Below are 25,125 nucleotides of genomic sequence, written 5' to 3'. Positions count from 1 at the left end.
GATGCATTTTGATCTGCACCCTTAATTTTGTTGGTGGGTTTGAGGGCTTCCTGAATAATAGTTGCCATTATCATGAGTTGGTTCTTGGGATTCTTGGCTCTTGCATCTTAATTTACCATTATAAAATATTTTGAAATTTTTTGTAGACTGCTGTTGGACAATTTCCTAATTTTATGAATTAATTTCAACCTTTATCTTGTACTTTTTTATTATCATCATGTAATATTTTTTTGACAAAGGGACAGGGCAAGACCCTTAGTGAACAACTCTGATCTGTCTAGGATAAGCAACCTCATACTATCGGCAAGTAAGATTTGATAGAGACCAGGGGGACAAATTGAATCAAGTGAAATCCAGGAGCCATCTTCGTATCAGCATTCGCAAGCCAATCTGCAGCCTGATTCCCTTCGCGATAGACATGCTGAAACTTCACCATCCAATTCCAGTTCAGCATACTCTTGACAGCCATGAGGACCGAAGAATGAGCACCTTATATACTATTATTACTTAACAAGATTCAAGCAGTCTGGTTATCAACTTCAACGATTACCTGTTTAAAACCTCTCTCCCAAGCAACAAGGAGTCCACCATAGATGCCCCAAATTTCTGCATCCAATACACTGCATATTCCAATGTTTCTAGTGAAACCAACAATAAAATTACCCAAAGAATCCGCAAAAGGCCTCCAGAGAAAGCAGCTCCAGTCATATTCCGTTTCATTGCTCCATCCATATTAACTTTAATCCAATTGATAGGGGGAGGATTCCAGCTGATCAAGACAGTGGACTTGGATATGCATGGTTGACAACAATCATCTAGGCTATTATTAGCTGCCAAGATATCATGGTAAAGGTGGGTGCTCAATGAAATTATATCAGAACAACTACTAAAGGAGTTATAAAAGATGTAATTATTGTGATTTTTCCAAATATTCCTTCCACTCTCCTCGTTAGGAGGTTTGTGGGCAGCGATTCGAAGTGGGGTATTCGAGTTCAGTAATGTGCTAAGAAATTCCCAGTTCCATTGCATACTACCCGAAACCAACTCTGCTGCCTTTTGATTATAGTTAATATCATTCCTTGATCGATCAATAAAATTAATCAAGGGGTCTATATTAGCAAAAGAACGGTCAGTCCAGAATCTAGCCAATTTACCGTTTCCCAGAATCCATTGAATACCCTGCCTAACAGCAAACCAGATCTTACAAATACCACGCTAAACTATTGATGCACCAGTTCCATAGGGAGTTAGTTTTGAGAATTAAATTATAACCCAATTTCATAAGAAAAGATTTATTCATGCTAGTGACTTTTCTAACAACAATCCCACCGTGAGACCACGGTTGACATAGTTCTTCCCATTTTGCTAAATTAATCTTCTTTTGATCATTCGAGAAACCCCAGATAAAATTACGGACAAGTTGCTCGATCTTCTTACATAAGGAAACCGGAAGAGTGGCGGTTTGCATTACATAAGAGGGAAAGGCAAGCAATACTGCCTTAGCGAGGGTAATACGGCCGGCTAAAGATAATAACTTTGCTTTCCATCCTGAGAGCTTAGCTTGAATTTTCTCTACTACATAGCTATAAGTGCTTGTTGTAACACGATCATGAGTTAAAGGAACACCCAGGTATGTACCCAAATTATTGACCTGTTGATAGTGCAGTCTATCACTGATCTCATTAGCCATAGATAACTCAACATTACCAGAAAAATAAATATGAGATTTGGAGGCACTAACCCGGTGACCAGAAGCTGCGCAAAATCCATCCATAACAGATTTGATAACATTAGCTTGAGAACAAGAAGCCTTAGAGAGAAGGACAAGAACGTCTGCGAAGAATAAGTGACTAAGCGGGGGGCCATTATTCTTCAAAAGGATAGGGAGCCACACATTCTGATTCACTTTACCATTAATAGCCTGACTCAACCTCTCCATACAAAGCACAAAAATGTACGGAGAAATTGGGTCGCCTTGCCTAATGCCCCGTGTGGGTTTGAAAGTTTCAGAAATCTTCCCATTCCACATGATACACATTTCTGCTGAAGAAATACAATTCATAATGACTCTTCTTATACAGTTTGGAAAGCCAATATCACTGAGAGTATCATCAATAAAGTCCCAACGTAAGCGGTCGTAAGCTTTCTCCAAGTCAAGCTTCATAACCATCCAACCCGTTGATCCCTTCTTGCGCTTCATTGAATGAACAATTTCTTGGGCAATAATTATGTTATCCATAATATTTCTGCCTTTCACAAAACTGGCACCGATTAGCTATCACTTTTGTAACGAGCTTGTAAACAATGGAGCATAAGTTGATCGGCCGTACATGAGAGCAGAACTCAGGTGAGCTAATCTTCAGAATCAGAACAATAAGTGTCTTGTTGATATTAGGAAGCAAAGGATCACCTTTCAAAGAATTATTTACAAACCGGATAAGACTGCCTTTCACCAGGTGCCAATTTTTTTGAAAGAATATGGCATGTAAACCATCCATTCCAGGAGCATTAAGAGGTTTCATAGAGAATAAAACCTGCTTAACTTCCAATTTTGTAACAGCACTAAAAAGCATATATAATTCAGACTCACTAAGAGAAGGAAAGCAACCTCTGGGACAATTAGATAAATCCATGCTTCCATCCACTGTGTAGAGATTTTTGAAGAAAGAAACAACCCTGGAGCAAAGAGTTTCTTGATCATAACACCAGTCAGTACAATTGATTTTAAGGGCATGAATGCGATTTTTAGCTTGTCTCCGAATGGTTTTTGCATGAAAATAGGTCGAGTTTCGGTCACCGCATTTGATCCATTTGCATCGGGAGCGCTGGAATCAGTATAATTCTTCATGGCGAAGTAAATCATCAAGTTCTCTTTTCAGCTCAATTTCTAAGGAGGACAAGTACTGATTATCCCGAACCATCAAAGATCGTTGAATGCCATTAAGTCTAGCCAATATCCTTATTTTGCGTTGGTTATTGCTACCATAAACATCCCGCTTCCATACCATAGCAAGAGTACTAAAATTCTCAATAGCTTCCTTAATTGGCAAAGCATTATTCCAAGAGTTGGCAACAAAATTTGAAAAATCCCCATGTGACATCCAAGAAGCCTAAAAACGAAACAGCTTAGAATTGTTATTATAATTGCTTCGGTTGAAGGACAGTAAAAGGGGCCGATGGTCTGATCTGATTCTGGTAAGGTGTGAGACAACCGTGTCAGGAAAGAGGATAACCAGGACCAATTGGAAAGCCCTCTATTAAGCCTTTCAAACAAAGAACCTCTTGTCTAGGTAAAAGGAGGTCCCTTGAAGCCGAGTTCATGGATACCCTTATTGAAAACAAAATCACTGAAATGAGAACAAACAGCAGTTATATTACGAGCACCGCCCTGTTTTTCAGAAGGATGGAGCATCGCGTGGAAATCACCCACGAGCAGCCACGGGGAAGAAATAGTCTCAGCAAGAGTATTAAGGTAATTCAATAGGGAAATTCGACCTTTAGCAGAAGGACTAGCATAAATAGCTCAGATGAAAACCTTCCCTCTTTTCGGAACATCATCAATGGCTAGATGAATAAATTGACCATGATTAAGACTAATATCAACAGAAACATAATGTCGCCATAAAATCCATAGACCATCCGAAAAACCTTGAGCCTCAATTCTGTGAGAGAAATCAAAGCCCATCCTCTGAATAGCATGATCAACACATTTGCCACTGATACGGGTCTCAAAGAGAAAAACAAAATCAGGTTTATTATCTTTCATAAAGCAATTAAAAATTCTCAAGAAGCGATCTGTCCCTGCCCCTAGACAATTCCAGGCAAAGAGATCATTAATTATAAAGGAGATTAAGTAAAGAAAAAGAACCAACGCACACATCCTTCAATGGCTATACCGATCCAGATAAGAGTTCCCCTTCACCAAGTTTCCCCTCATACATACTGGGAATGAGAATTGCCAAGTGCTGGGATTGAGAATTGCAGATTTGTGCATCTCACTGGTTTTCAGAATTTTTCGGTTTTCATCAAATCGAACTTAACTGAACCGATATTTTTCGATCCAATTTGATTCAATTATTCTTCATATATCCATTTAGTTCGGTCTATAATTTTAAGCATTTTAATTTTTTGATTTTTTAAATTTAATTTAATTCAGAACCAAACCGACGGAACCTTCCCTACTCTTTTCCTTTATAATGCGAATATCATTGGGATTCTCGTCCACAACAGATTTTTTGGTTCGTTGACTTCTTTGAACTAGGATTTCCTTATATGGAATCGTATTTTCCTCAGAACTTTCCTTCTCAGATTGGGAAATTTCTGCATGATTTTCGGCTAAACTATCTCCTTCTTCATTGAGATCCTGCAAGATACCAAATCGAGAGTTACCATTCTTGTTCTTCTAGAGTTTGATCGTCGGTGTGGTCTGGTTCGACACATCCGTTAAAGGCCTTCTCCGATTTCTCCTCGGAGCTTGCATCCAAGGGCCATAACCTGGATTTGGAGGATTTTGATTGGTCACTGGAGATCGGACCATATCAACATTAACATTATCGGGTTGTGCATTGGGAGAGTCCCTACAATACTCTTGAGTATGCCCATAATGACCACACTTATAACAAATCTTGGGAGGACCTTCATACTCCACACGTTGGAAACGTCCTGCCACTTTAACATGAGATTCCAAAGGTTTCTTGAGATCAAAGAATAACGGCCAATCTCGCAAACTTTGCTTTTTGATAAGAGTCTGTGAAAAAATCAATTCGACAAACCGTTCCTAGGGTGCTAGCAATTTCTTTGAGGATATTCTTCTCATAGAATTTGTAGGGTAACCCAGGGAAGCGAACCCATCCAACAATCGTTTTTGATCTATTCGTCTCCGTTGAGAAAGAGTCATTCTAGGGTTGAACTGTTAGGTAGTGCCCATAAAACATCCAAGGGCCACCCGTAAGCGCATGATGGAAATCCTCATTATCCCTGAACTTAACTAAGAAATAGTCATTCTCTAGATCAACCAGTTGAAAGCTGCAGATGGTTTCTATAGAGCTTGAATCTTGTTAAAGAGAGCTCTATAACCTATAGATCTTCCTAATAGCTTTACTATTATCGTGCTCTCCATTCTTTTAATCAGAATATCGTTGATCCGTTTCTAGAATTGAATAGAAGGAACTCCATCCTCTCTACCGACCAAAATATGACCTTCCTGGAATTGGATAGTGGCTGCCGCATCATCCTGAGATGCTTAATGGTTTCCATTAGATCCGTTAAGAAGAGAGTCCTTAAAAGACACTTTGAACGCGTCCTTCCCTACATCTTTCATACACTCCTCCACAGTAACTTGTAGTTCCTCAGGTCGACTTCTTTTAGAACTCCGAGAGAGGTCTTCTTGTGCTGGAGGTTGACCAGTATCATAGCCTGGAAAATTAGAGAGGTTCATGGAGGGGACGTCGCCGTCAGAGGGGTTTAGAAGAAACCACTAATTAATTATTAATTAGTGTAATTATTTATTTTCCAATTTTAACATAATCTGTTATATAATTACATTAATATTTATTAAATTTAAATTATAAAAATTGACACTTACAAACTTAACCATGACCATGGTAAGTGTATCTAAATAAATCTAAAAATTTTTAAAGTTTTCCACTCCTTTAATTTTCGATTTTCATTTAAAAAACAAAATTCACTATGTTTTAATTTTTTTATAATTATTAAATTATTCTTTAAATTAATAAATTTAACTTTTTAAATGTATGTTGATTAAATGAAAGTTAACCTATAAAATATTACAAAAAAAGTTGCCATGGATAAAATAAAATCTGTTTTTATGGTAAAAAGTTATGAAATTGTTTGAGCTTGGATCACCTCCTACAAAAATGGCTTAAGCCAATTTTGACTTAGACTTTATATTTTCTTCATTTTATTTGTTATTTTACAAATGTGGGACTGCAGCAAAGATTTTGATCTGCGGATGTTTCAATACGACATTGAATGAACGTGTTGTCAATCTTGACTTTTTTTTTTATTTATAGACAAATAAATTAGAAAAAAAGAAGAAGAAGAAGATATTGACTTCTTGTACCACCATCTGCAAAATTGAGCAAAACATGTCTTCTTTGTGGCTTTTTTCATTTGTAATACACGAAGAAACCCCAAAACTACCCTACAAAAACATGAGTCTTCTTTGGCAGATTGCCACATTGTAAACCTCATGCATAGCCAGATCTGCCGACCAACGATTGAAAATTTGGACCAAAGTGGATTATGGCTACAAGGTAAAGGGCAACTACACAACTAATCAAAGCTACAAAGTTTCTATAAATAGCATCCCTCCTCAAACCATTTCATCATTCTACTTACAATATTTATTTTCTTCACAATTTCAAATTCCATCCTATGGCATCCAACGTTCAATACTTCTTTTTCTTCTCTTTTATTACTATATGGCTCTCTTCAACTATCGCATATGCTCAAGTTGATGGGTTGGCTAGCTATTATACTCCTCCTTACACGCGTATATATCTAAAAACATTCTCTTATAATTAGCTCTAATTACGATTCGAACTTGATTTCGAACCGTTTTGAAGAAGATTTCGGTATCAACGAGTTAAAATCTTTTTTCTTCTTTAATTGTTATAGAAACAATATAATTTAAATCTTTTTGCGTGCAGCTTCTGCTTGTTATGGGTATGAGGACCATGGGGTGATGATAGCAGCAGCAAGTGAAGCTATTTTTAACAATGGAGCAGCTTGTGGGCAATATTATCAAGTGACTTGCATAAGTGGGACAAATGCTGGGACCCCACACCCTTGTTGGGGAAGTGGGACAGTGGTGGTGAAGATTGTAGATCGTTGCCCTGATGGGTGTAGGAGCACCATTGATTTGTCTCAAGAAGCTTTTGCTTCCATTGCAGACCCTAACTCTGGTGTTATTAACATCTCTTACCAACGGTATGTGCAAATATTATTAGTATTTTGAAATTCAAAAATTCTGCATTTGGTCTTTAAGAAATTATTTTGGTTTTGTGGTTCTGCCCAATTTTTATTTGATCTTTTCATTTGCATTTTTCAGGGTTTAAAAGATATATGCTCCAAGAAAATCTGGTGTTCTTAAGGAAGTGACACTGCCAATCAGATTTTTTTTTTTTTTAATTATTGAATTTGTTGAAGAATTGTACTTCATGCATGTATTTGACTGATTATGCGTTGTGTGTTAGCAGAAATAGAATGAAATAAATTACGAGCCGATTGCATGCAAAAATCTTTATTTGTTGGATTAAGCCCATACAAAATTTTCTATGTAATAAATATAAATATATTTATTTTAGAAAAATATAAAATTTAACTTAAAGAATAATTTTATTAATAAAAAAATTTAGACAATACATTATAATTACTAAATTAATCATAGAAGAGACTTTTCCTATTAATCGATTAGGAATGCAGAGATTACACTAAAATAGTTTCGATACAACAGAAATTACATTAAAGTAATTTTTTATTGAATTTGAGTTTTTTATTTTGTATTCTCATCATTACTTTTATAAATATTAATGAATATAATATTTTATATACACAGTGTGATGAACTTGTGATACTCATCCTTACACTTCGATAAATAGTATTTCTTAAATTTTATATATAATTATTGAAATTAATACTGTTTATTTTTATATTTATAAAATATTTAAAATATCACTTACTTAAGGTACATCATTATAATTTTTCGAGCCTTACGTTGAAATTTTATAAAATTTTGATTATTTAAAAGATAACGTCAGAGAAAATAAAATTATAGATTTATTTTTATTTCTTTTTTTATTTATTAAGTAGGTTGTATTTCATACTAAATTATTATTTTTATGCTTAAAGAGTAATTATAATTTTTTTTATCATATATATATTTAATTAAATTTATTTTTTATTTAATTATTTAATTCTGTTTAATCTTAAAACTTATCCTTGATTTTATGAAAAAATATTGGTGATCGTGAATGCTACATTCTAAAAAAATATTGTCAAAGATAAAAACTTTTCAATTTTATTTAAGAATTACCGTTAGTGTGTTGATCATGTTACTACTGCAACTGTACGTACGAAACATCCATAGTCTTTTTCTTTTTTCCTTTTACCATTGATGATGCAATGAATCTTTACAGCCTCTCAAAATATGACTTCGACAAGTAATTTCAAACTTTTAATGTTATTTATTTATTTTCTATTCTTCTAAAAGTATTTCTGTAAATCTAATTTGATATGGGACTGACTTTTTAGATTCAATATTTATATAAAATTAAATAATTATTTTTACAAATATTTCTTATGATTTTCTATGTTATTTATTTTATGTTAATTATTACTTGCAAATCTTATGATTTAAATATATTTATATTTTATAAAAAAAAAGCAATTTTCAATACTTTTAATACTATTTTTAGAAATCAGATTAGCAAATATTCCTCCAAATATTTCTTATGATTTTCTATATCATTTATTTTATGTTAATTATTACTTGAAAAATCTTATTGATTTAATTTCATCATTTGAAATATTAGCCAACTCATCAAAACAATGAGTTTTTAACTAATTTTTAATTTTAACGTGTTAAATGGTATCATGCTATTTCAACAATTTCAGCATTCACTTCAATTTAATTACTTTAACAAAAAAAACTAATGTTATTTCTTATCAAGATGGACAGCTAATTCCAAGGTTTTAACGTTATTTTCTATTTTTATAAAAAAAATTTACTTAATTTAAATCTAGTTTGATGTAACAATGACTTTAATTATCATTAAATTAAAATTTTATATTAAATTTGAAATGATAAATTAATAATAAAATAATATTTATTTTATTTATTTTATTAAACCCATTTTTATCCAAATATATGTTTTAATTATATTATCACATTATTTAAAATTATTTACATGAAATTTTAGTGCTACAAAATAATATCTCAAACCTCACAAAAAATGAAGAATCTTCTAAACGAGGTTGGGCCACACGGTAACGTGGACAACGTTGTCCGGCCCACTGCCTATTTGAAGGTGGCTCTCTAAAATAATACAACAGGCTTTTCTAAAAAAAAGTTTGTTTTTTATTTTTTCCCTTAAAGCCAATTAAAATTAAAAATTAAAATATTTTCACTCAAATAATAAAAATATTTTATATTTAATATTTAAATTTAAAAATTTTAATTAATAGAAAAATTATTTGTCATCTATCCCTCCTTTTAAAGAATATAAAGTGAGATTTGAGATTTTTTAGTATTAGACTGTTGTTATTATATATATTAAAAAAATATTATAAATTATTTAATAATTTTATTATAAAGATATTAAAATCATGAAAATACCTTTTTCACATTTAGAACATTTCTTTTCCAGAAAAGCAATTTTAATCTTATCATAGTGTGTAATATATTTCTTCAATATTATGCAGTTATTATTGAAAAAATACATATTTTATTAAATATAGATTAAATTATATAATAAATTATACTGTACAAACATTAAAAATACTAGAAACCATTTTTTTTTTCAAATGTTTACTTTTTTAATATTAAATATTTTTTTCCTAAAAGCAAATTTAATTCCTATCGTAACATTTAATATAAAATATTTATAAAATTTCATTGTGAAAATATTAAAATAACATAAACTATTTTTTTCAAATGCCCTTTTTTAGTATTTTAATATTTTTCCTTAAAAGCAAATTTAATCCCCATTAATAAACTAGATATTCCCAAAGTCTTGATTATGAAAGTAAATTTCCTTAAATCTATGCGTGCATAATGAATGGTTTTTAATTTAAAATTATTGTAAAAAAATTTAATTTTTCAATATATATAATAATATATTTTAATAAATAATTTATTTTATATTTAATAAATTAATAATTTTAGCTGCTATTTTTATTTATTAAAAAACGAGAAATAAAGAAATAAACTACTTATAGTATATCAGCGAAAGTAAACTGCTGTCGGTGATTTTATAACTGCAATTTATAATACAACAATTTCTCGCTATTGTACATATGATTTGGACAATAATTTTTTGCTGTTGTACACATATTTTAAAACAGTTAAGATCAAATTAATTTAATTAATTTTTAAATTAATTTTTTATTTAATTTAAAATAATTAATTTAAATTATTTAGTAGTTTCATCTCGATTATAAACTTCTCATAATCTACCAATATGGATGTGGGATGGAAGCAGTGACAGAAGCAAGCAGCGACGGAAGCAGCTGAATATCACGTGTTATTGATGTATGTTTCCCACGAGTTCTTGTATTCTGCCTCAGCTACGGATCATTTATCTGATTAAGTCCAAGCCAAAATCAAATTGTAAAATTGGAAGAGTTACACAAGCCTAGTCAAACCTAGTCCAAATACAAACTGCCCATAGGCTCAAACACAACAGCTCCCCTCCTAGCCGGTGGCTCAGCTTCTAAAGACACATGCTACAGCACAAGGGCTAAAGCTTCAAGAGGGTCTATCTTCACGTATCGACTCCATAGTTGAACCACTGAAGTCTAATTCTGCAAAGAGAACGAAGATGGTTCTCTTTTGCATCTTCTCACAGTAAGTCTAAAATATAAGTGAATATATACTAAGGAAAAACGGAAAGAAAACTTGAGAAAAAATTTTCATTCCAGAGTAGAAAGGAGGGATTCTGAAGTGTGATGATCACTGTAGCAGAATGGATGATCTTCCACTGGGTATTCGTCTTCTCTAATTTCTCCACTATTTTCAAGTCCTGAGCTGACATCCTCGTAGATTTTCTCTGCTTTGTGGATCCTTTTGTCGGTTAAAAGGTTGTCGTCTGGGGCCAAAAATTCATATTCTTGATTGATTTGAGCACTGTTGTCAGAATTACACCTTCTGCATGGTCTAAAGTTCAAACCTTTGAAGCTTCCATCATGTGAAGGGGACCTACGGCTGGTGAAGCTACCAAACCCTTGAATCCCTCTTGTTAATTTACGAGTTCTTGCCCTTTCTTCTTTAAGAAATAACTCATTTTCCAGCAAGTTCACTATTCTTGCAGATAAGTTTCTAACACTCAAGCCCCAGTTGAACCTACACATATCAAATAATGAAACCAAAGGATTAAGGATACTTCAAATAATCATAATAATTTGAATGGCTTAAACGAGAAAAACATGCTTATATATGCAACACCAACCCCTTTTCGTCAACAAATTGAAAATTTCCCATCTTCTCAATGACCTCTTTATCATCCTGAAACTCATCAGCAACTCTCAAAGGACCATGGGTTAGAAGGTGATCCAACAGAAGTAGAGTCTTGTAGGAGACTCGCCAAGTTTTTCTATCAAACTTTGTCAACCTGAACAAGGCAAAGGATGAGACAGAAGAAAAAAAAAAATCTATGTTAGTGCAAATAGGTAACCCAGATCAAACTATAAGAAACCTGTTGTGTAGAATGTCCACTATTCTCCAATAATCATCAACTTCAAAGGCAGCCCTTGAGATTACACTCATGGTGCGTGTATCTGGTGCCCAAAACTCTCCGTTTGTAGCTTCTTCTGTCAGTCTTTAAAAAACAATAACAGTTAAAGGATTACTTCACAGTTATGGTTTATAATATGTACATATATAAACAAGGAACTTACAGTTCTGCTGCTGTAACATCAGTTAAGGCCAAACGAGCAGTCTTGATCTTCTCCTTGAAGAAGAAAGAGGCTTGCCTCTTTAGTTCATGGAAAGAAGGGCTACCCATCTTGTTGTTTCTGTCCAAAAGCATTGACATGTTGATTGCTGTGAGAATTGATGAAAGAAATCTATTTGGTGTTTTCTTTGTAATTCTTATCTACTGTACGTAAGTACTCCAACTGCTCCACTACATATATATAGCAACCAACGCCAACTACTCTATAGTGAATTTGATGGAAAATTATTGATTATATATTCGAATGCGTATAAAAATTTATCGAATAAAAAAATAACATTAATTATTTTATAAAAACAGTGAATTCGATAAAAAAAAATTATTAAATATATATTCGTGTGCGTATAAAAATTTATCAAATAAAAAAATAACATGCGAAAATGTTAAAAAAGTGAAAAAATGGGTGAAGATTAATTAACTTTGAATTGGGATTTTAAGCATTAATAAAGTGGAAATTCCATGGAAATTTTGGTATTTAAGCATCTGTATCTTAAAGGGTCAGGTAATTGAAGAATTGCTTAAGGTAGAATTCAATGCACCCTTTTATTTTCTAGAAGAAGGTGCTGAATTTGTATTGAAAATTCAGTTGATTTCCATAATGAAAAATATGATTAGATAATTAAGAATCCTCTTTGACATTATTAAATTGGATCCCAATTTTTTACTATTACTTTAACAATAAACAATTTGAGGCAATAACGTAAATAATTGAAAATTTAAGGGTTTGATTGGAAGGACTTTTGCGAGATATTATATGTGGGACTGCTCTTGTTTTTTCTTTCCTGACTATTTATTTTCCTTTGAGATTTTTTTTTTTGCTTTTTTTTTTTTTTTTTGATTTTTTTTAGTTGTTTTTGCACTAAGTTCGAATGTGTGGAAAATACGAGAAGGAAAATAAGTTGAGAAAAATATGAAAGGAGAGTAACCTTCTCTTGTTTGGAAAAGAAAGAAGAATAAAAAAAAAAAGAAAATGATATTTATTTTCCTTTTGTTATTTAGAGAAACAAAATGAAAATTACAAATTTACCCTTTCTCTCGAAGTATATTTTAAAAATATGTAGGATACAATTGTAAACTTACTATAATAATATTTTCACTCATTATTTTCTTTCCTTTTCAAATAAGGAAAAATAGTTTTATCTTTTTTTTTTTTGAAAGCAGTTTTATCTTTATTTCTATCTCATTTATTTTTCTCCTATCAAAATAATAGGAGGAAAAATAATAAATGGAAAATATTTATATATATTTTCCACTTCTTATTTTTTTTTTTTTAAATTATCAAAATAAGGATTGATATCTTATTCACTCCCAAAATAAGGACTGACCCCTTCTCAAGATTATTTTATTGATGTTACACTTATTAAATTAAAAATATATATTTTCTTTCTCATATATAATATTTAAATAACTTTTTTATTTTTTTAAATCAAACAAATAATTTGTGATTTTCATTTAAAATATTAAAAAGGTTAATTAAACATTAAAGATGAGAGAGTATATATATATAATTAACAAAAAAAACTTGTTATTATAAATGAAATGGGTTTTATTTTATTTAAATAAAAATTGTAAAAATTTTATATTATAAAATAAAATTTATATACTTCATTATTATAAGTTTTAAGTTGATATACTGTGTATAAATAATCTGTTTGTATCTGACAACCACTGTGGTCTTCTTTGTGTTTGCCTTAGTGGTTTGACAATAATGGACGGTAGTAGGTGAGTAGGAGTATGATTAAGTCCTAAATGGTGGAATTTAGCCTATGATGATAGAAAAAATATTATACAGTAAAATAATTATATAATATAAAATGCTTATATGATATAATAAAGAAATAGGAGCATAATTAATTTTTTTATATTCATTTATAAATTTTATTTATTTATTTATTAATGTAGGAGACAAATTAGCAAACAAACAATGTCAGAGCCACAAGCAGTTACGAAGCCCTTGCCAAGTAGTATTATAAGAGTCTTAGATGATTATTATAATCAGGTCTGAGACATTCACATTGAAAATATTAACAATTGGATAATTTTCATTTGGACTCGACCCACTGCCATTCGGAAAAATGGCGATCAATGTCTAGGCTCATGAAGGGCACTTGTGGCTTTGGCTCTTATGGCTGCTCTGGACCATGCACGCCCCATCTCATATCATTACTCAAAGAAAAGTAGCTAACCCTGAACAAAACGACATCTCGTTCACGTCAAGGAAATTGATTGTCCTCACCATATAAAGCATAGAACAATGGCTGCTATTATGAGCATGATGGCTTCTGGTTTCATATTTCTTCAAACAAGGAATCTAAACTCTAAATTCAGTAATTAAATAATAACTTTAAGAAAAATAAGAAGAAGAAGAGAAGAAGGTAGATCACTCAAACAGTAAGCTGAAAGATTTGACTATACTTCCATTTCAAGCTAAGAATCAGAAATTTGCTCCTCGTATATGCGCTTCCAAAGGTGTTCAACCCTGAGATTGGAGTTATCTTTTCTTTTTCCAGAGTTGCCCAGGAAATCACTATAATTCTCATTAATAATCTCCACTACGAAATATGAAAAATACTCTTATCTGCAAATTTCCCAAATTCCAGTACTATATCCAAAGGACATGATTGCAAGCTCCCAAATCATGTTGGGAATGCTTAACAGATTCAACTTGGATCCAGGAATTTCGGACCAGCTTACAGAAATTTCAAGCATGGGGATACCGAAATGTTAGCATAGGAAGAAAACCTCAACATCAAAGCACCATCTGCACAAAAGTTCAATTTCTTCAAACATCAGTAACACATAATAAATTCAACGGAAATAAACCAGTGAATAAAGCATGGAACATCAAAGACAGAAGAAATTGCTAGACATAACCAGAACCCATTTCCCTTCACTTCAACTAAGAGAATAATGTACATTAGCCAGCAGCTGCCGTGCCAACAGTTGCCATTTGGATGTGTCTAAGGGCATACTTAGAATCCATTCACATGAAAAAAAAAAAAAGAAAAAAAAAACACCCTATAAAGCATGTTTCTGTGTTTCTGCATCTTTGTATTATTATACACTAAATGACCCTGCATTCATGCATTTTACATTCTGAGCAAATTAAAAATATGGAATCAGGATTTTGAAAAATCATTAAGCAAAAGTCTTTTTTCCTTTTTCATTTTTTTGGTTAACATCCTTTGCATCAAATTTTGAAAGCAGACATAAAAGAAATAAGAGACATATTCAAATGCTTACCTTTTCAGCCTCATGTTTGTGAAAAGTTTGCTTGCTGCAGCCCTGGTAAACATCTTAAAACCACACTGTAAAAAGAACAGAATCATGTACCATTTGGCATGATTCATTTGCAAGAAAAGAATTTAAATAAATTTTAACAATATCATGAATGATTTTATTTTCTTGAAAAATAAAAATTTTTTAAGTTAAAAAAGAAATGAATTATTCTATTCCAAATAAGAAATTTGATAGAAAAAAAATGAATTTAATTCAATTCTTGTGAAATCTTTGAGTCCAAGTAAGGGAGTAATGTATTTGAACAAAAGTTGCAAGGAGTTGGGTTGGGGCTTGGGCATCTGTGCTATGGTTGAAATAAAGACCATGCGCATGAATCATGATATAAATATTCCAGAAAATTACCCTGAGTATCACGAATTCCAGGACCAGCAGCTAAGAGAACAACAAGATGAAAGCCCACCATTAGAAGATTGCAATACCACATTCTCTGGAACGCAAAGCATATTGTGTCAACCATGAGAAATACAAAATAAAGTTGACAAGCTAAACAACGAAAAACATAAAAATTAGTGAAGCATAAGCAAGACTGAACTGTTGCCAGAGCCTTCTCCTCAAGATAAGCACAAGAGCCAAACGCAGCAATTGGGAAATCAGATATTCTAAAATTTGAATCTGTAACTGTAGCTCCCCAATTAAACTCCTTTTTGGCAACAGCATGAATCTGACAGCCAAAACATCAAGTAGCCCAAGGCATCTATGTTAACTTTTCCAGGCATTAAAATGACAACTTCAAAATAACTAAGCATTTCATATTTCATGAATATCACAGGTAGTCTACAGAGCCACAGCTAACACAAACCTGATTTTCAAGTTTCTCAAGGTCATTAACCTTTGTTGCCCCATCAGCATCCAGCATTAAAAGTAGTTCACCACGAGCATTAAGCATGCCCTGTTTTACAATGATATCACAAAGGTAGAGAACTTCAATGGCTGTTATCATGCACAAGAGAGAAATAAGGGCTCTCCAATGGAGATATATACATAATTAGGGACCAGTTGGGATTGGACTCAGTTTCCGAATAGCTTCTCCCTTACCGTGATTTCTTCCAAGAAGGATAACTCTTACATTGTCTACAGTATATTTTTTCACAAAGCCAAAAGCTAAACTTTTTGTGGCATCAGCACTTCCATCATCAACAATCACCACCTGTGTAAGAACTCATCCATTCACATTTATAGAGACAAAGAAAGTGATAAACACAGCACACTCTCAAATGTTCATAAGAGCAACCAATGCAACAGACAAACAGCAATCAGTTGATATAACTGCTCAGATAGTTCACTTCAAATGTAGTTTATTACTTATGTGCCTATATAATAAAATGCATCCATAGACACCAGTGCATGCAGGAATTCAAATAGTCTCTAGATTAAATGGTTTTCAACCTTATTAGGAGTTGAGATGATGGAAGTGCATATCTAAGCTAACATCTTGAAGAATAGTGAAATAATTATACTTGGCAAAATCATATATCCAATTCCAAAGGAGCATCAAATCAGAATAATGCTTTTGAAAAAGAAACTTTTTTACTAAGAAGATAGATAAGGAGCAAATAGTTAAAAAAAACACTGAAAAGGAAACATTAACAAACTGAAAGCAGGATACTCTTTTTCTGCTAGACTGTTAGACAGACATACTGTTGAGAAAATAACAATGTATTAAATATATTAGTTAGAGAGTACTAAAAATTGATAAATAAATGTAATACGTTCTAATGGTAAGAAAACTAGAAAAGGAAAAAAAAAAAAAGAAAAAAGCTTTTCAAACTGCTTTTAGTAGGATTCAAAATGGTACTTTTTCTAACAACACATTTATGACCCCAAAATGCTGCGTCTGTATAAATAAAAGTTGTTGATAAGCATCAACGCTAATCAGTCACCATAATAAGCTTTCAATTGTTTACCAAATGCTTGTATGATGAAAGAGCTCAACAAATTATTTGTATAAGAGAATACAAGGCTGAATGTTTGACTACTACAATCCTAGAACTTTAGTACATGGAATATTGGCTAATGCTTGAAGCTCCAAAAGCTAACACCAAAAACCTATTCTAGGAAAGTTTCAAATAATGGATGTGCAAAATAAAACTAGCTTTCTTGATGCACAAAATTTTTTATACAATTAAAATGAAAAGCTAGAAAGAAAAATAATGTTAATTTAACATGTTAGTGACCAATTATATGTAATCTTATGTTTGCAGTTAAATCAACCATTCATTATTTACAGTAGAAACTAACTCAGTTATCCAGGACATTAGAAGAATAAAATTATACCTCATAAGTAAATGACTTATCCTTTGCTACACGTTGTTGAAGATAACTACAAAGTGAAGAAATAAGAATCATTATGCTTTAATATTGTAATTTTATTTGTAGTAGTCATCAACTGATGAATCAAATAAGAAATATTAGAGGCATTTTCTCAAACCCGTTCTCAAATTCCTATTGCTATTAGGCACTTATTTAAAGAAGCAGCTAAGCTATACAACGCAACTACATTTGAGAGATGTCCTAATGTTTTAGCATGTAGATTTACAGCAACAAGTTACAAATAAGGTGTCGTGTCACCAGATTCTAATTTGGTGATTTTGTCAGATTAAATATATAGGCACATATTTTACATATCTGTATTTTATCATTCATGCAATGATATTTTGGTAACAGATAAAGAAATACTCTCATCCTTTTCTTTTTCTTGGCAATGCAATGCAACATAAAGAACAATACTGAAATAACATACACATAAACACACACACACACAAATATTTTTCACAGTAATAACATATGCCAAAATGGCAAGAAAGAAAAGAATGTTATAATATAACAAAATTTGCTTCATCTTACTTCATGGTTTCATCAAGTGTTGCAGGAAGCCTATGTTCTTCATTAAATGCAGGAACTATCAACGATACATACTTCTCTGCTGGATCATGGATATGGGGGCAAGGAACCTGGAAAAAAAGAATGAGAATGGTTAGACTCACCAAAAATAATTTATCGTTTCAATGAATGAATTAATTATTACAATTATTCTTAAAAACTTTAATGTAAATGTCTTTACTTAATGCTGGTCGTGTCTAAACAAGGGAAGGCTGTTTAAGATCCAATTGCACCAAGAGATAGTGAGAACTATGAATGCTCAGTAAAGAGAACACAACTGTAATTTGATTCAGCTAGGATCACGTTTTCCTTCCAGGCAAGCTTTCATATATTCATCAACATTAGAGTTAAAGCCAATTAAACCTACGATTTTTTCACTTGAAAGAATCACAGAACAAAAGTGACAGAGATCATCTTTGTGATATACAATGCAACTAAACTCCCTGACCACAGATATTTACATACACGCACAGACACACACACATACATACATACATATATATATATATGTGTGTGTGTGTGTGTGTGTGAAATTCTTTCAAATTACCTGTTTTAACGAATTCGGATCCTCGAAGATAGCAGGAGCATCGACGTGCCTATAAAAACAAGAATAAATAAGTGTAATGAACAGAGAATGCTGAATCCTGAATTCAAAAGCAAAAGATAATGGCGATAGAAATAACAGTGAGTTCAGAAGAAGAAGAAGAAGAAGAAGAAGAAGAAGAAGAATACTTGTCATTGAATCTTCGCTTGTAGGATTCAAAGATGATTGGAAAGACTAATAGCGAAGTTACCATCAGAAGTAGGCCTGCCAGAAGCTCTACTATCATTGACAGCACCCACATTCGTCTCTGCTGCTCTTCAAATCCTCCTCTACCCTGGAGTCTCTGGTTTCGCCAATGTAGTCGAAGATATTTTACAAAAACTTCCTATATAAATGATCTAGACACAATAAGTTCAAGCAAGCCCGTCTAGCTCAGTCGGTAGAGCGCAAGGCTCTTAACCTTGTGGTCGTGGGTTCGAGCCCCACGGTGGGCGTTGGTATTTTTTGTCAGTTTTTACTGCAAACCGGAAACTTGTCGGTCCAAAAACTGAAATTGGAACCAAAAATCACCTCCTCCTTTTTTTTTCTCTTTTTTTTTTCACTGACATACTTTTAATAATTGAACAAAAAGTTACCTTTTAAATTATAATTTAATTGATGAAATATATGAGTTAAATGATATTAGATTTAGTAAAACAAAAATTTTAATATTTATAAAAATTAAATTATTTTTTACTTTTTTTTTCTCTTTTTTTTTCACTGACATACTTTTAATAATTGAACAAAAAGTTACCTTTTAAATTATAATTTAATTGATGAAATATATGAGTTAAATGATATTAGATTTAGTAAAACAAAAATTTTAATATTTATAAAAATTAAATTATTTTTTAATAAAAATTGATTTAAATTAAATTATTTTAATTCAATTTGATTTGATTTGTTAAATTTTTTAATAATTTTTTATATTTTATATCTTATTGTTAATATTTTAAAATTTAATTAAAATATTTTAAATTTAATTAATTAAAATATTTTAAATTTAATTAATTAAAATATAAATTTTTTATATTATAAAAAATAATATATTATTACAACTAATTGATTTCATTTAATTTTATTAATTTTTTTAATTAAAATTAAATTAAAATAAGTGAAATTTTTAAAAATAAAAATTAAATTAAATTTTAAATTAATTTAATTTTATTAATTTTTATATTTAAATTAAATACTGTTCACCCTTATTTTTATTTCATAATTTTTATTTATTTTTTTATTTATTTTAAAAATTATTATTTATTTTTTTAAATAGACTATTATAATTATATTTTATTTTATTTTAATTTCAAAATAATCTCCCACTAAAATGTTAGTTTTTAAGTGAATATTTAAAATGTTTGTTAATAGTTAATAAAAATAATATTTTTAAAATAAATATAATTAAAAATTACTTAAAAAATTATGTTTTTAATATATAGGAAAAAATATATTAATTGTTTTTATTGTGAAATCAAATCCTAAATTGATTTCATCAGAAGCAACGTACTTTTTAACTGCTCGACTCCCTTCACATATAAAATAATGACGTGATTTATATAATTTATGAAAGTATTATAATAATTTTATATTATAATTTATTTTAATTTTTGAAACATATTAGGACTAAAATAATTTTATTAAAATACAATTTCATATTATTTTTATGATTTTAAATTATAAGCCTAAAATTATAAATTAAAGGTGAAGGGGGAATTAATATTGTTAGAAGATTAGAATAAATTAATTAGTTAATAATCAATCTTTTATCTCGAACAGTTAGGTCCAACCTAAGAATGAACAAGACTAGGAATCTAGGATTCAACGTTCAATTCCTTGCTTAGCTGCTAGGTTTTTATGTTTTTTAAATGAGGAAATTGGCCCAATTGCCATTCCTAAATTAGAGCTAGAAAGTGACTCGGTTGTAGTTTATGAACAGTGAGTATGAGTTCCAGAATAAGCTAAAATTGCCACTGACACATTTCATCATGAAGCTTATCTGCAAATTGATAACACATGTGACACTCTGCCATTAACTTGTATACTTAATGGTTTCCAACCCACAATAGCACTATTCACCTCACTGATTCATCATGCACTGGTAAATTTGTACACACAGAAAACAGAGACTCATAAGATAGACAGACAGGCAATTCTTTTTTCAAGTCTGCATACAGCAGAAGGAAAGAGAAGTCCATGATTCTTGTGAAAAAATTTGGTAAGCCATGATTAAAGCCACAAACAAGGATTGAGAAAAAGAAAAAGAAATTCTGTTTTTTTTTTTTTTTTTTCTCTTTTTCCTCACTTTTCTGTACCATAAAGCTTTGATAGAGATGAAGAGGTTGGCCCTTAAACCTACCCCAGTTCCTGCTTTGCATTATGACACCCATCAACTTTTTTTCTTCCTCAGCCCTTCTCTCTCCACATATGCATATATTTATAGGAACTGATTAGTATTACAAAGGTTTTATTAATTAAATTAATTAATAAGTTTTTTCAAACTATAGAAATTAAATAGTAGAATATTAAAATTAACACGTTTTATTTTTCAAAATCAATAAATTTTTTGATAATATAGAAATTAAATAGTAATTTTTTCATATTAAAATATTGAACATGTATTGTAATTTAAATACCAGTTAAAGGGTTGCCATTGTAGATTCAGCATTTGGATTCATGGGTTAGATCTCTACACAATTTACAAGAAAAAAGCGTTGGGGAGAGAGAGGAAGGGGAAATTTTTGAACAAACTGCTGAAGTAGCAATTACAGGATCAAGCAGAAAGAAATCAAAAGCTTATATAGTGGAGAATTTTGAACTATAATCTGATCATAATAACCTCAAAGCAGCTCAAGCTAAATATGTTTAGAATCACAGGGCTAAGGATTTGCCTAGAAAAGAAATTTGAACTAGGATTTAAAAAAAAAAAAAAATTTAGCAATAATAGGAATATCAGTGACTACACTAAATAATAAATCAAAATGGGTAGGAGGAAATAATTAATTACTGCAAATATTCTTAAATATAATAAAGAATATATAAATATAACAGTGCTGCATACCTCCCTTTGCAGAATTGCCAGTAACCAACCACTGCCACTTTATCAGATAATAAGCTAAAATACAAATTGCAGATAGAGAAAGGGACACAGAATCTCTGTGAAATAAGTCCAATTTATTCATCATGTTAAATTTAATTTTATTAAATTTTGAAAAGAAAAAAAGAAACAGACAGAAGATCCCAAAAAAAATAAATCAATGCCCCCAACATTTCACTAACAAAATATTTAATAAAAGAAATTGAATGGCCTAAAAGATGAAGAAGAAAAATTAACTAATGAGCCATAGCAACTGGAGCTTGATAATTGATGCTTCTCTGGTGAGGCATTGCAAGCATAGCAGTGTGATCCAAGAAATCTTTTAAAGAAACCACAGATTCTAATATTGTTCTTAAATCATCTGAACAAGAAAATCCCATGTTTCCTAATTTTCTCACTGCATAAACATAGAAGGTGATGCAGCCTTTTCTGAACTTAAATCTTGCCATTTCAGACCCAGTTAAGCCTCTGATAAGCTTCTTGTTCGCTTCACCTAGAGGAATCTCTGGTGGCCAGATTCTGTCTACAGCCAACTTCATAGACTCAGATTCGAAAACAAAAACAAGAACTTTGGATTTCTTGGTTCCAAGGCCAAGTGTTAGAGTATGCCAAGCTTGGTGAGCTAAGATTGTAAAATTTGTAGGCAAAAAAGCTGTTGTTGAAGGGAAAGGGATTTTGCTGCTGCTGCTGCTGTTGTTGTTGTTTCTGTTTGTTGGTGGATAAGAAAGGATTTTTAGAAGCTCAAGTGGCCTTGCTCGCCGGATTGGGAAAGATTTTACCATGAATTGACCTCCAAAACGAAGACCCTTCACTTCTGAGCTTGGCTTGAATGAAAAATCTGATGCTGGTTTGCTGGTTTGATCATTTGGATGTTGGTGCTTTTGCTTCTTATTCTGCTTTTGCTTCTGCTTCTTCTCTTTTTCTTCCATGGATTCTTGTGGTTTGGTAGAGGTTGAGTTTAATTTGATGTATATGTGTGATGAGCAAGAAAATCAAACAATTTAAGGCTTTTGATGATATATTACATATGGGTTTTTTATTTAAAAAAAAAAAAAGAATTATTTTCCAACTGTTTTTTTTTTTTTTTTTTTTTTTGAGATATTACAGTCAAAAGAGAAGGAAACCACTTTACACAAATTTGATGTTCTTTAATTAAGGTTATCATTTTCAATGTCTGTTATGTTATATGCCATTCCTATGATTGATGAGGAGGTTGCAAACAGTTCCATTATATTAATTAAGAAATTTTTTTAAAAATAAAATAAAATAATAATAGTTAATTTATATATTATTTTAATTTAAAAATATAAATAATAATTTTAAAATATTTAAAAAAAATAAATAAAAATTATGGAATGAAAAAAATAATTTATATAAATAGTAAAATGAAGGGTTTTGGTCGGAGTAAAAGTTGATGCTCTTGAGTGTCCTCATTGATGTGGACACTTTTCAATTAAATTTGCATTCATCAATAACTATAACTTGTATTTAAATTATTTCAAAAATATAAAACTTGTGTGTTTAATTCAGAGTTTGAGAATTGTTTTTTGAAACGGAATGGAAGATTTGGGAGTAAAACTTAAAATCTTTTAAATTTACTTATATACTTATCATGAGAGTAAGTCCCTGAATATATATCAGAGTTTGACATTAAATGGTATATTGAATAATTATTAATTATATAAATATTTATAATATTTTGTTAAATTAATTATTTTTATTGTTAGATAGTGGGGAGAGTATTGGTCGGTTCAGTTTAAAATCGAATCGAACTGAATAAATTGAAAATTAAAATTTTAGTGTTTATAAAAATCAAACCGAATTGATTTTGGATAGAAATCGAACCGAACCGATTTGATTCGGTTTGATTTGATCGATTTCGATTTTTAATAATTTTTTATTTTTTATACCTTATTTTTAATATTTTAAAATTTAATTAAAATATTTTAATATTAATATGATTTAATTTCTCTATATTATTAAAAAAATATATTATTATTACTAATCAGTTCGGTTCGATTTTTTTAATTTTTTTTATCAAAACCAAACCGAACCGAAATAACCAAAATTTCTGAAATTAAAAATCAAACCGAATCGAAATGTATAAAAAATTAAATTAAATTTTTAAATTAATTCAGTTGGATCGATTTTTTTAATTTGAATCAAATACTCTAACCCTGGTCATTATTTTATAAGGTTAATATTTTGTTCTATATTTATTTATATTATTTAAAGTACATGTTTTTGACATGCTGTCTTGCTTTACTATATAATTTCTCTTAAAAATTAATTAATATGATTTTTTTTCTCACTACCAATAATTACACCCATTTGTTTAAATCCATCCTTCCCATTGCTGCTTACAAAAAATCTTAGTGAGCCCATTTGGAATTTAAAAAAAAAAGATAATTTTTTTTCTTTTGTTTACTTAATTTTAATTTTAACTAGAATTAAAATTTAAAAATTTATAAATAGAAAATTGAATTAATATCAATTTATTAGTAAAAAAATGTGATTAATTACTGAAGCTAACAGGCATAAATTAATATATATTGGCACTTTGGCAGCCTTGATATTCTAACAAAATCTTGAAGCCATAAATTTCAAATTGTCTAATTAGATAAGCAATGGCTGGAAACTGGACCCATTACCAATGGTTGGAGGAAGCTGCTTTGAAGAAAGAAACTTTGATAAGGTTTTTTTTTTTATTTGCACTGTTTTTTAATAAATATTTATTTCATTTACAAAAATAAAACCACCGATTTCACTTAAAAAATAGTATTAAATCATACATTTTAACATTAATTATTAATAAAATTTTATTTATGAAATAAAAATAAAAAAAGCTTTATTTAATTAATATGTGTAATATATATGTGGAGATGAAGGGAGAAGGGTGAGGGATAAGGTTGGATTAGGTCATGTTGACAACCCACAAGTCTCTTGCTCACAAAAGATGTTTCCTTCCAAAGGCACCATTGCCTTTAATCATTTCATGAGAAAAAGGCATTCTAGGGACCAACTCAAAAGTCTAATTAAGCAATCACTCTTCCCAAGGGCCCTAACATATTTTTAAAATATACAATTGCCTTGTTTTTTCATTTTCTTAATTTTGTAACACCCTAATTTTACCAATTTTTTATATAATATTTATTTTATTTTATAAAAATTTATAATTATCAATTCAAATTCATCTAAATAAATTTTTATTTTTCACTTAACTTAAAATAATTAATTAAAATTATTTAATAACTTTATACTAATTATATATTGTACTGAATTAAGTATAATTACTACGTTATGATCGAATTCTCAAATATTATAGCTCGTTATTGTTTTGGACAGTTTTACCTCATCTCGCACAGATAGCTCTTTTCTTATGAACTTTTTAATTCTACACAATTTTTTAATTCAAAGTAATTCTGATATAAATTATAGCGGTTTAATTCAAAATTATTAAGTCAAGTTATTTAATTATTTCGTACTAATTATTATATACAATTAATTACACTATTTCATAATTGATGTGATACTTTACTATCATTTTTATGTTCATTATAAAAATATATTATTAA

General features: G+C 30.3%; 4 protein-coding genes and 1 non-coding gene across 11 annotated transcripts; 2 read left to right on the top strand and 3 right to left on the bottom strand.

Moving 5' to 3' along the window:
* The first annotated feature begins 6,332 nt into the window (after positions 1 to 6,332).
* Positions 6,333 to 7,248, top strand: LOC110624007 (EG45-like domain containing protein). The gene is made up of 3 exons (XM_021769052.2): positions 6,333 to 6,514; positions 6,672 to 6,951; positions 7,073 to 7,248. Exons 1-3 carry the CDS (start codon positions 6,397 to 6,399, stop codon positions 7,077 to 7,079), a joined length of 405 nt encoding a protein of 134 aa, XP_021624744.1. The 5' UTR covers positions 6,333 to 6,396; the 3' UTR covers positions 7,080 to 7,248.
* Positions 7,249 to 10,223: 2,975 nt separating this feature from the next.
* On the bottom strand, positions 10,224 to 11,887 carry LOC110624594 (ENTH domain-containing protein C794.11c). Its single transcript, XM_021769797.2, has 4 exons — positions 11,638 to 11,887; positions 11,436 to 11,558; positions 11,190 to 11,351; positions 10,224 to 11,083 (listed from the first exon to the last, which is right to left on the bottom strand). Exons 1-4 carry the CDS (start codon positions 11,772 to 11,774, stop codon positions 10,654 to 10,656), a joined length of 852 nt encoding a protein of 283 aa, XP_021625489.1. The 5' UTR covers positions 11,775 to 11,887; the 3' UTR covers positions 10,224 to 10,653.
* A 1,748-nt stretch (positions 11,888 to 13,635) lies between these two features.
* Positions 13,636 to 18,773, bottom strand: LOC110624435 (dolichyl-phosphate beta-glucosyltransferase). 7 transcript variants are annotated; one of them, XM_021769571.2, is made up of 10 exons: positions 18,606 to 18,772; positions 18,421 to 18,469; positions 17,838 to 17,944; positions 17,268 to 17,313; positions 16,006 to 16,140; positions 15,793 to 15,882; positions 15,526 to 15,654; positions 15,337 to 15,420; positions 14,937 to 15,001; positions 13,636 to 14,664 (listed from the first exon to the last, which is right to left on the bottom strand). In XM_021769571.2, exons 1-10 carry the CDS (start codon positions 18,716 to 18,718, stop codon positions 14,589 to 14,591), a joined length of 894 nt encoding a protein of 297 aa, XP_021625263.1. In that variant the 5' UTR covers positions 18,719 to 18,772; the 3' UTR covers positions 13,636 to 14,588. The 7 variants fall into 7 exon arrangements, with proteins under 7 accessions (XP_021625263.1, XP_021625259.1, XP_021625258.1 ...); XM_021769567.2 differs by having other exon boundaries at positions 13,636 to 14,454; positions 15,337 to 15,654; positions 18,606 to 18,773; XM_021769566.2 differs by having other exon boundaries at positions 13,636 to 13,880; positions 15,337 to 15,654; positions 18,606 to 18,773.
* A 65-nt stretch (positions 18,774 to 18,838) lies between these two features.
* TRNAK-CUU lies at positions 18,839 to 18,911 on the top strand. The gene has a single exon. It is a non-coding gene; the product is annotated as a tRNA-Lys (tRNA).
* Positions 18,912 to 21,608: 2,697 nt separating this feature from the next.
* On the bottom strand, positions 21,609 to 22,559 carry LOC110625122. Its single transcript, XM_021770664.2, has one exon. The coding sequence runs from the start codon at positions 22,477 to 22,479 to the stop codon at positions 21,787 to 21,789; it is 693 nt and encodes a 230-aa protein (XP_021626356.1). The 5' UTR covers positions 22,480 to 22,559; the 3' UTR covers positions 21,609 to 21,786.
* Between the last annotated feature and the right edge of the window lie 2,566 nt (positions 22,560 to 25,125).

The sequence above is a fragment of the Manihot esculenta genome, chromosome 10 (genome assembly GCF_001659605.2).
Source record: "Manihot esculenta cultivar AM560-2 chromosome 10, M.esculenta_v8, whole genome shotgun sequence".
In the NCBI taxonomy this organism is placed as follows: Eukaryota; Viridiplantae; Streptophyta; class Magnoliopsida; order Malpighiales; family Euphorbiaceae; genus Manihot; species Manihot esculenta.
This window is presented reverse-complemented; position numbering and strand designations above follow the sequence as displayed.

Coding starts and splice junctions, on each gene's coding strand:
- LOC110624007 (XM_021769052.2), top strand. CDS start 6,397: ATGGCATCCAACGTTCAATACTTCTTTTTCTTCTCTTTTATTACTATA. Junction 6,515..6,671: donor TTATACTCCTCCTTACACGC/GTATATATCTAA, acceptor TTTTGCGTGCAG/CTTCTGCTTGTTATGGGTAT.
- LOC110624594 (XM_021769797.2), bottom strand. CDS start 11,774: ATGTCAATGCTTTTGGACAGAAACAACAAGATGGGTAGCCCTTCTTTC. Junction 11,352..11,435: donor GTGGACATTCTACACAACAG/GTTTCTTATAGT, acceptor TGCCTTGTTCAG/GTTGACAAAGTTTGATAGAA. Junction 11,084..11,189: donor CAATTTGTTGACGAAAAGGG/GTTGGTGTTGCA, acceptor TGATATGTGTAG/GTTCAACTGGGGCTTGAGTG.
- LOC110624435 (XM_021769565.2), bottom strand. CDS start 18,718: ATGTGGGTGCTGTCAATGATAGTAGAGCTTCTGGCAGGCCTACTTCTG. Junction 17,945..18,420: donor ATCCGAATTCGTTAAAACAG/GTAATTTGAAAG, acceptor CTTTTTTTCCAG/GTTCCTTGCCCCCATATCCA. Junction 15,002..15,336: donor CTGGAATTCGTGATACTCAG/GGTAATTTTCTG, acceptor TTCTTTTTACAG/TGTGGTTTTAAGATGTTTAC.
- LOC110625122 (XM_021770664.2), bottom strand. CDS start 22,479: ATGGAAGAAAAAGAGAAGAAGCAGAAGCAAAAGCAGAATAAGAAGCAA.